Source organism: Colossoma macropomum, unplaced genomic scaffold (genome assembly GCF_904425465.1).
Source record: "Colossoma macropomum unplaced genomic scaffold, Colossoma_macropomum, whole genome shotgun sequence".
Taxonomy (NCBI): domain Eukaryota; kingdom Metazoa; phylum Chordata; class Actinopteri; order Characiformes; family Serrasalmidae; genus Colossoma; species Colossoma macropomum.
The window spans coordinates 9,471,971-9,483,345 of record NW_023494798.1 but is presented as its reverse complement, the minus strand read 5'-3'; the positions used below and the strand labels follow the sequence as shown (position 1 = coordinate 9,483,345).

The following is an 11,375-nucleotide window of genomic DNA, read 5'->3' as shown; positions in this document are numbered from 1 at the left end:
GGGACATGTTGACGCCCCCTTTTGATGCCCCCTTTGATGCCCTGCTCCTGACTGGACTCAATTTAAGGTCGTCCTGAGCTCAGCTGAAGAGCGTGAGAGTGGGCGCAGGACGGGGCCACCTTAAATTGGCCGTGTTAGCTAATGATCACCTCATAGCCCCACGGTGGCGAGGAGGCGGAGTCAGTCCTTATTTATAGCTAAATCCCGCGCGTTTTTGCTCAGATGTTCAGACAGCTGTGCGTCATGGCTCGCTGTGCTCTGTGCTTCAGTAAGTGGGCATCATCTCACTTCTCATCTCAGCTCCTCAGCTTTGTTTACTCTGACTGTAAATGAGTGTCTTATCTCTTCTCTTCATTCTCAAGATATATGAGTTTTTCTTCTTTTTCTCCTTTATAGTTCTGCTGGGCTTGTGCGTGACCTCCTCCGCTCAAGGTAAGTGTGTGGTTTGCACAGGCTCTGTGTGCGTGTGATGTGTTTTAGTAATTAGTAGTATATATAGTTTTGTAAGTATATATACATATATATATATATATATATATATATATATATGCATGTGTGTATGTATGTATGTGTGTGTACATGTGCCTTGTTTATAATATATATACATTTATATGTAATATGCATATAATAATAAATATCTATAATAAATAATATATATATATATATATATATATATATATATAATAAATATGTATAAATAAATATATATATATACCTCGTTTTTCAGTTTTTGACATAATTTTAAAATGCATATTACCCTTTATATTGTAGCTAAATTTCATGATGAATGGATCAAAAAAAATATGAAAAAGTCTGGTTCCATTGACTTACATTAAAAGCAAAGTAGTTTTTTTCCTTCTCCTGTAAAGTTACCATTTTGCCATTATATATATATATATATATATATATATATATATATATATATATTATGTATAAAGCATATACAAAAACCTTGTATCTCCATTTTTGTCTTTTTATCCTTTAAATTGTGTCAGAATTTATGATGAAGCCCCAGAAATAATCTAAAATTTCCTGTCCTTTCTCCTGTTAAGTAACTTAACAGTTACAATTTGAAGATATGAGGTTTTGTTCCAGCAGTGAGAATAAGCTTCTCTCTGTATATATGCAATATGCAACCCACTACATTAATATTTAAGTGATTCAGTAGTCTATTTATTATGATATTGTATCATCAGTCACTCAGTGATTGCTGCATCGGCATTGCTGCATTATAGCACAAAAAGAAACTGTTTTGCTGTAGAGCTCCATCTGCTGGAAAAAAAATCTTGCTAAGTCAGGATTCAGTGGTAAATGATTTCATATTTCATGCTTTCACTTCAGATGTTGTAGTAAACAGCATGCAGCTGTGGTGTGAGCCAGGCTCCAGGTTATTGCAGGCAGTCTTTAATTACACAGCAAGACAACTGGAACCCTGTCATGAAATGAGCCTAACTGACTTGGTTATCTCAGGATCACTGTGCTAATGGACTTTTTCCTCTTGTTTCTTTGCAGCTGTTTGCAACAGTGATGAGGAATCCAGGTAAATGTTCTTTCTTCTTCCAGAACAGCTCTAGATGCTCTCCAAGCTACAGAGATGAATGTCATGTGTCAGTTGTGTGTATAAAGCCAGATAGATGGGTGTAAAAGAGTTCTCTCTTTTTTCATAGCAATCAATGTGGAAACCTGTTATATGATGTTAAGAAGTACACCTGTTGTGACAGGAATTTAACAAAAGGTGCTCACCTGTCCTGCTGTGGAACCACTGCCTACAACAAACTGGAGAGTTCGTGCTGCAACAGTAAGTAGCTGCTTCTTTTTTCCTGATAGAGGGATTTCCCAATACTATCTCCACACATATTGCATCAGATGTTTGGAATCAGCCCCGAGGCTGAATAGTGAAAACACTGAAATAATAATTTAGGCAGCAGAATATCTGGGCGACTGTTAACTGTCAGGGGGATGTGATTCTTTATCTAATTATTTATTTGTAATTGAGAGCTCTGTGGAATTTATATGAAATCGGCTGATCCAGACCAGTTTTATAGTCACTGCTGGCTGTCTGCCTAAATAACTGTAAGCCTTTCACTTTTATTTTATTAGGAAACATGCCTGTGGTTGATATGTGGTTGATCCAAGTGACATGTAATGCTGCTGTTGTGACATGTTCTGAGGTGTTTTGTTAATGTTGTTGGGGCACAAGTTCATCTGGTAGATCAAATGAGATTGTTTTAAAGGGAAGTTTTTGTATATCCTTCAAAGAAAGCAGCCAACTGTCCGGGCTTCCCCACATGGCAGTGTAATTGCAATGGATGTTCTGACAAAAATACAGTTTATAGTCTAATTAGTGGACAATCACTTGGGCTTTTCCCTGACCGAGGGCGAGCCTTATGTCACCACTACAGGGAAGTTAATGAAAACACATTGTTTTCTAAGTGAACTGGAGTGAAATGGAGATAAACGTGTTTGTCCTGTCAGTGATGATTTGCTAGTGTGTTAAACATAACTCATCTCAAAGGAGAAAATGGATAGTTTACTGTCAATGAGGCTGATGGTCTAATTGTGGGTGAGGTGGGTGGAAGAGAAAGCCTGGTGGACTCTAAAAGGTGCCAAAAAGCGTTCTTTGGAACGATGCCATAGAACAGAGGTCTTCAAATCAGCACCTCAAATCGAGCTTAGATCTTGTAATCACTGCCAATTAACCGAACTGTTTGTTTAACTAAAGAGGGCTCAAGTCCACAACATCTGGGGCTGGTTTGAGTAGGAAAACTACCCAACTCTGTCGGACTGTTCTGGACTGGTGTCCACTCGAGTTAAATAAACAGTCTGCAAACAGTCTGGACGGCTTCTTTAAAGAACTATTCGCGGAAAAAATTGTTAAGAGACCAAAAAAGGTTCTTCTATGCTCCCCAAGCCGATTATATTTTTGGGAGAATATTTTCACACTGAAAAATGGATGTATTATGATCTATTCAGCAATGGGAATTGTTGTAATAACTGTGCTTGCCTGACTGTCCTCTGAGAAAGTAGTTTAAACCTTAGATGGTATTAAGGGGCTGTTCATTCCTGTCAATAACGTCTCGGGGGATCTGATCATAAGTAGACAGTAAGTGTACAGAAAACGAGGAAAGTCTTGTGTTTTTCCTGTTTCTCCAAGAAGTTATACACTCGTTACTATTTTTGAATATCAGAATGTTGTGGAGTTGAGATTTTCAAACTTGCCTATTATCCCATTATTATCCCATTATTACTTACTTTTTTGCTTGTAAATCAGCTGTCAGCATCCGCACAGCGAATGTTATGTGAACACGTATGCCCCTGACCACCTCTGAAGGTGTTTGAGTGATGGTTTAAATGCACTGGACCCCAGTCAGACTGAAGTCAGCACTGGTTACATATGAATGGACCACCCAGCAAATACATATGTTGATGCTAGGTTTGAATGGGACCTATGAGTGCTGTTTTTTATGGGATGCATCCCAAAGTCTGCCGATTCACGTTTGCAGCGCCCCCCCCTAGGGCTATTATTTTGTATCTAGTGGCTCCGGAGCCAAATGCAGCTCTTTTACTGCCCTGTTGCGGCTCCACACAATGTAGGTAATAATCAAATAATCCTCCTTTACAGTAAAAAAAAAGCTCTGCTGATTGTTCAACACAGTTTTAACAATAAATGGTCTTAAAGGCTGGAGTTAATGTAGAACTGCTAATTCACCCTTTAACCCTGAAAGTTGGCACTAAGACTGCTGGCCACACAGCAATGCAGACAACAATCTTGCCTAGCTAGTAGCTAATGAATTAGCAAAGAAAAAGATTTAAGACCAACAGTGATAATTTGGAGAAAAAAGGACTTATTTGCATTTTTAATCACTCCAGCTGGTTTCCTGATACGTTTAATCTGCAACAAGAAACTGTTAAACACTAAAAAGTCAGTTTCTCATTCACCAGCTTCTTGTTCTTATCTTCCCGTTCCACCGTAAATGGGGCAGCAGTTACATACATACATTTAAGGTGGAGCGGGAAAATGTGAACAAGAAGCTGCGAATGAGAAGCGACTTCAGCCTCGTAAAAGAGACATTTTACAAAAACTCTGTTCTACTTTGGTGGAAAAGTTTCCTGCTAGAGATGCACGAAAAGCGGCTGTAGCTGAGCTAAAGCTTAAAGCAGAGCAAAGTAAGTCTGCATTTTTGGTTATATTATTTTTTTAGCCTATACCAGGACATCAGCACATACTGAGACAGATTTACAGCCAAGACGGTAAAATGGACATAAAATGTCGCAACTCCCAAGGTGGAAGTTAACATGGGGTTGCCGACCCCTGGGCTAGTGTGTGAACATATTAGCTAATAGCGGGAGCGTTGTTGTGACACTGTAAAGGTATGAGTGTAATGTTCCACAAAATGAATATTCGTTTTCATATGATACAGTGGGGTCTCGATTCAATACAGCCGGAATCAGGAAGAACTAAAAATATGCCGAATGTTAACGTGTTAATGTTTACATTTTCTTTTCGATAGAGCATTCAGCCTTATAAATACACAATATTTGAAACAAGAATTATCCTGCAGTATCCCAAACTAATATGTTAGCCCAATTTGTGGAATCAGTCTTGCTTTATCAAAGCATCAACTCCTCCAGACATGCTTTGCAGAATGTGCAGGAAACTGCAGAAGACAATTGTGCCAAATGTGCTCAGACCACTGTCTGTTTGAAATTAACTGGAACTGGAACCTAGACAAACTCAGAAACCATAGAGTAAACTGTCTCCACTAAACACATGGCTGAGTGAGATGTTGAGAACGTGCGCAGTCTGAGTCTGGTCTGTCTGTGCCACAGTCTGAAAAACTAATGAGAGTCAAATGTAGGGGAGCACTGTATAAGCAGCCTTCAGAAAAATCTTACTGAACAAAGTGATGCATTGGGGTCACAAGATTCAGCCTATGTATTGGCAATGTGTTGATATTAATGCCTTTGTGAGTATACAGTGACGTGGAAAAGTATTCACCCCCTTATTTCTTCTATTTTTGCATATTTCTCACTCTTGGTTTGACCCTTTGGCCCTTTGTGGAAAAGTAACTGCTCCCCTTAGTTACTTAATTAACTAAAATTAGTTGATCGTTTGGTTTAGTGAAACTAGACACACCCAGGCTTGATTACTGACAACCCTGCTGAATCTAAAGGTCACTTCAAAAGAACAATGTGAAGTAGGTCAAGAGGCCTCAGCAAGTACCACTATGCCACAATCAAAAGAATTTCTGGAGAAGATGAAAAAGAATTTAATGATTTATGTCAGTGTGGAAACAGCCGCATAGCCATTTCTAAAACCACAATAAGAAGCTTTATCTCCAAACAATGTTGGATCTTACCAGGATTTTCCAGTCTCCCACAGTTCACCCAAGAGCACAATGACCACTCATGGCAAAAAAGCGAGGACTTGACATGATTAAGGTCAGAGTTCATGATGTCAGTCTGGGCCAAAAATATCCATGGAACATTGCAAGGCAAAAAACTCATGAAAGCCGGTTTTCCTTTAGGCAAAAAAGAAACTGAAGATGCCCACATATTGTTCACTAATATTTTGTGGGCTGATGAGTTAAAAGTAGAACTGTTTGGGAGACTGTAATGTCTGGTGTAAAGCTATCACAGCATTAGACAATAAGAACACCAAACCAACAGTGAAACATGGTGGTGGTAGTGTGATGGTGTGTAGATGCATTGCTGACTCAGGGCCTCAGCTTAAGTGCAGTAAGGGTTATTTCTCTTGGTGCAGGTTTCAACCTAAAATTAAATAAAAAAAATATAGAAAAAGATATTATATATATAATATATATTTATATATGTATTTTATTATATATATATATATATATATATTAGGGGTGGGAATCTCTAGGCACCTCACGATTCGATTACGATTCAGAGGCTGTGATGCGATTATAAAACGATTATCGATGCATCTCGATGCATCTTTTTTTTCTATACAGCATTTCTATTTTCTCACTGTGTGAGCTCAACTTTCGAGTTCAAGTTTCAAGTTTATTTGTCATTTGCACAATATGTCAGGACATTTATGCATTGAAATGCATGTGGTGAGGCTCAGCTAATCACTCTACAGAAAGTAAATAAGTAAAAATAAAAATACAAAACTAACTGACATATATTAAATATACACAAAATATACACAAAATATAGAGACAATACACATTTTAAAGTGACTAAGTGACTCGGTGTTGTTATTTAAAGTGACTTGGTACTTTTAAACCAAAGTATTTGTAATGATCAATAATGAATTTACTTCCAATATCTCTTATTAATAAATCAAATGGAAGTGATGTGGCAAGTGAACAGTCAGTAAAGTATCTTTGAGACGGGACGTGTGCAACATAGTGCGAAAGCCCTGTTTCGCAACGACTGAGAACCGGCGTGCAGACTGCAGGTCACATAGCAGCGATACGTTATTTGCATTTATAAGCAGCGCAGTTGGTTTCCTGGTACGTTAAATCTGCAACGAGAGACTGTCTCTCTCTAAAAAGTTGCGAAGATGAAGTCGGTTCTCTTTCAAATTTTCCACCTTAAATGTTGTCGCATTTACATTCGGCGCCTCAGTCAGAATTTAAGGTGGAACGGGAAAATTCGAACAAGAAGCTGGAGAATGAGAAGCGACTTTCAGCCTCGGAAAACAGTCGAACGCTGAGAGACATTTTACAATAAGCTGCTCTAGTTTTGAATAAAAGTTTTCTGGCGGAGACGGGAGGAAAGCGGCTGTAGGCGAAGCTTAAAGCAGAGCAGAGTAAATCTGCGCTCTCGTTTATATTGTTTAGCCTATACTAGGACATTATCACATACTGAGACAAACTGGACATTAAATGTTGTGGCTCCCATTTGTGTTGTGACTCCTGACCTAACCTGGCTTTAATGCAGAGGGAGCCGGTCGGATTTCTCACTCTTCCACTTGTGTTTTTGTTATGTGCCGCCACAGACTGTCCAGGCGCTGCACTTCCGCACTCTCAAGTTCTGCCTTTTGCATTCCGTCAACATTACATTAGAAATTAAATATTTAGAAAATCGATTTTTGACATTTGTTAATCGATTCAGAATCGTTCACGTCCGCATCGCGATGCATCTAAGAATCAATTTTTTCCCGCACCTCTAAAATATATATATATGTATGTTGTGTCTGCTGTGTCTGATCCACTCAGACCAGCGCAACACACACTAACACACCACCACCACGTCAGTGTTACTGCAGTGCTGAGAATGACCCACCACCCAAATAGTACCTGCTCTGTGAGGGTCCATGGGGGTCCTGACCACTGAAGAACAGGGTAAAAGGGGGCTAACAAAGTATGCAGAGAAACAGATGGACTACAGTCTGTAACTGTAGAACTACAAAGTGCACCTATATAGTAAGTGGAGCTGATAAAATGGACAATGAGCATAGAAACAAGGAGGTGGTCACAATGTTATGCAACAAGTTGAGGAAAGTTGGAGAGGGTCTTATTCAGAAGGATCATGGCAAGGCATAGACAGTAGTTATGTGCATTACAATGTGCACGTGCGTCTATTTAATGAATAGGGATGTGAGAGGGATCCTTTTTTAGAAAGATGATGGCCAGGGAAAAGATGTGGAGGTGGTGGTTCTTCCGACTCTTGATGGCTTTCAAGTGGTTTTCCCCTGCGTATGCATCGGCACTTTTATAAGCCTCTTCCTTGGCTGTGTGCAATTTCCTGAGCTCATTAAGGAACCAGGGTTTGTTATTGTTATACAGATATGATCTTTGATGGGAACTCTCTTCAAGGAAGCTTATGTAAGATGTAAGGTAAATGCGTCTACTTAGTTATTCAGGTTGTTACTCGCAGATTTGAAGAAGTTCCAGTCCAGACATTCCCTTAAATCCTCTGTGGCATCATGAGGCCACATTCTCATTCATTTGACCCCAAGCTTTGTGGTTTTAGGCTTTAACCCATATGAGAGGATGAGAAGCAGAAGCAGAAGCAGACTGCCTTCACATCAATCTCCCGAACAGATACTCCAAACAATTTCCGTGGGAATACATGCAAAGTCCAGAAAATTCTTTCACAGTGCTAAATTTACATACAATGGCCCTTATTCATCAATATGGCCAAATCTGATCGTAAAATTAGTGCACTGACCATTACGTGATTCTTCAGTTACATCTTTGGCGTATCTGTATGATCGAATTCACGTCTAGTAAGCGTGCATGTAAATTTGAGCATAAATGTCCTGAAAAAAAGGCTTGATTTGTGATTAACTAACCAAAACTATTATCAATATAATCTCTAATACCAATAATAAAAAATAATAATAACAGGAATACTAATAATTTATGCACATGGCAATTCAGTACAAAAATAGATGTGCTTATTTTACACGAACATTGATATAAACAGATATTTCACAGTCCATTTACAGGCATTACACTGTGCTCTTATTTTGTACTACTGACGCTGCGTGAAAAAAAAAAAAACACAGCTTGCGCAGAAGTCTGTCACTATAATAATACAGTGTTTAAATCTGTTATTTTAGGAAAATTTGATTCTTTCCAGTGGTCGTAATTTTAAAAGTTTGGTCAGTAGTGGGAGCAGCGGGGGGTCGAGCACTGCTTGACCTCAAACTCTGCCTACCAGCACACTCACAAGCTGTTGTTTTATTGGCTCCCTCTTCTGAATTAGGGTGCTCTTCATGTAAATTATATGTAAATGAGGTACAGGTAGGCGGAGTCTTGATGGAATTTGCGCTCAATTGCCTGCTGGTTTCCACGTCGTATGAAGGTTTCGTGAATCAGAGGCAGAGTAGTTTGTACATCATCAAAGTTGGTAATATCTGTGCTCTTTTGCTGATTAAGGGCTATTGCTTTAATCACGAATGTTCACTGATTGATTCATCAAGATAGCTGGTAACTGCTAGTCAGCTAACTGATCTTAACATTGTTCTGCAAAGTTGTTTATCAGTAAACCTTACATTAAACTTATTTTTTAGCAAACTGAGTAACCCAGAATAGTTTTGACATTAAGCTGTGAGTTTCATCTCTTAAGTAGATTAATCGAAAAGTTTCTCAGCTTCAGGAATGAAGTAGAACCACCACCACCTGCCAGATGATCAGGATAGTGTGTGTCAAGCACTGTACATTCCTCTATTCTGACTAATTTACTGCCACCGCCGTTCTTACTGCAGGTTCGTTTTGAGGAGTTCTGAGCTTTTCCTTTGCCTCACAGAGGAGGCAGCGCTTAGACACGGCTGACAATGATATTAACGACCAGGGATACCCAGTCAGACTCGGGATTTGAACACACAACCTTCTGGTTATTGGCTTATCTTTCCTACCACTGCGCTCCTTCTTTGTCTGTCTCTCTATAAGAGATAATAGAGTGATACAAATTGTATTCAGTTCAGGGTTTCACATCCTTCACTGCCAGTTAAACAGGCTTAATTATGCTCTCTTTGCAATGAGTTCTTTAAGCAAAGGTGATATCCACTATATGCACAGAACAGCATATTGTTTATCACAAAAAAATGATATTGTCCACCTCTACCAAGGGTACAACCAGGAAAACCCTGACAATCCTGGGATTTGAACCCCCAACCTTTTGGTTGCTGGCTCACCTGTCCTAACACTCGGCTACTAGGCTATAAAGAGTTCACACTCAGCACGTATACAAGCAATCATTAATCCGATCATAATTGGACTTCTGCAGTTATCAGATTATTCGAATGGTCATGTAAACACCATACTCCAATCTAGAAATCCAATTAAGAAATCCGATAAAGAGGCTGGATTTTAGCTCAGTAATCAGATTTCTCAGTGCATGTAAACTCGTATTCCGATTTCTATCGGATTTCTAAGTCTGAGCATGTGCAAGATCAGACGGTGGATGTCGCGAGACACAGCAAAACACTGCTTTTGGAGCGGCACTGAAACCAAACACGAAATAAACGATTTAAATTTTCCTTATCTTCCAGATAATGTATGTTCATATTTTCAGGTAAAGTGGCGTGATGTTTAAAAAAAAGCCACGGTATGAAGTTTGAGTTTTACGTTACGTTTACGTCACGTCTTCTGTGAGTCTATTGGCTGGTTGCAAAGCAGAAATCCGATTATTGATTACTGCCTCATGTAGACCCAGAGTTTCCCCATTATCAGAATACTCAAGTGTATGTGAACATCTTGACAAAATCCGATTTTCTGCAGTTATCGGATTATTGAGTGCATGTAAACGCACTCACTGTTATACAATCAGGTCAACTCAAATGTCCTACTCTGAGCAATCCTTCTGTTACACGCTTCACATCAAGGCTCTTCTGTCGCAGATTAAGAAGGCAGAGCAGATTAGAACATGAAGAAGTGCTTGCATCACTCGTGGCAGACTGCCAATGTGGCTGAGTCAGCAGCGGATGCTGACTCTGTTTTATCCGGCCAGGAATTTGCGCAACTCCAGTATGACCAGATGCCAGTTTAGCCCGAAGGGAATATGTGTCCAGGCCCACACATGCTTTACCCTGTGCTTAACATTAGGGAAGGAAGGATATGGAATAAGTGCCCAATTGTTAAACAATTGCTTAGCGTCACTGCAACTAGTAAGTTAGGATCCTTGATGTTTAACTTAATCTTGACATACAGCACTATTATTATTATTTTATTTATTTTTTTACTTCTTTGATTCCTGTCTTAGTTCTGCATCTAAAACCCTTTTTTCTTTCGATGATTATCTTGCAGATGTCGTCACAGCTGGATTGAGTCAAACCGTTTCATATTGCTGCGGACGGGAGGCTTACAACCCCATCAATCAGATCTGCTGCAATGGAAGTATCCGGAACAAAGGTTCTGCTCACACAGAATGCTGTGGCTCAGGTAGGCTAAGTGCCAAAGCAGATCCTATTCAAGACATGAATAAGTGGTTCTCAGACCAGCCTTTAGGGCCCCTTCAGTGTATTCAAGCTCCTGATACATGGTTAGAACCAAAACGTGGACCGCCTGGAAAAGATTGTGCATTACAGTGATTTTACCACGAGTAGGGCACATGGCTTGAAGTAGGAGTGGGGAGTGGACACTTGAAGACATTTTCATGATACATGGTATGTGTTACAGAGTTGATGGAAAGGATCTGAAAAAAGCTCCTGTAGTGTCCCATTTAAAAATATGATCATTTTTATTCAACATTTGGCTAAATGTGCTTCACTATATACAGTTAAACGACACTAATTATGCTCTCTTCAATGAAACACGCAATTAGCCAATGTTCTTCAAGCACTGACAGTATCCACGATAAGCTGAGAAGAGCATTCTGTGATGTAATTTATCACAATGACAATAAACCATCATCATATTGCCGACCCCTAACTCACACTGCCATGGTTGATTACA

General features: G+C 39.4%; 1 protein-coding gene across 2 annotated transcripts in view; it reads left to right on the top strand.

The window, feature by feature from the left end:
* The first annotated feature begins 223 nt into the window (after nucleotides 1-223).
* LOC118818341 (galaxin-like) overlaps nucleotides 224-11,375 on the top strand; it is a 32,229-nt gene continuing 21,077 nt past the window's right edge. Inside the window, exons 1-5 of one of the 2 annotated variants that reach the window (XM_036585574.1) lie at nucleotides 224-268; nucleotides 397-432; nucleotides 1,513-1,540; nucleotides 1,668-1,798; nucleotides 10,728-10,862. In XM_036585574.1, the coding sequence (XP_036441467.1) occupies nucleotides 244-268; nucleotides 397-432; nucleotides 1,513-1,540; nucleotides 1,668-1,798; nucleotides 10,728-10,862 (355 nt within the window). In that variant the 5' untranslated portion in view covers nucleotides 224-243. The remainder of the gene's footprint in view (nucleotides 269-396; nucleotides 433-1,512; nucleotides 1,541-1,667; nucleotides 1,799-10,727; nucleotides 10,863-11,375) is intronic. The other variant, XM_036585575.1, reaches the window with a different exon arrangement.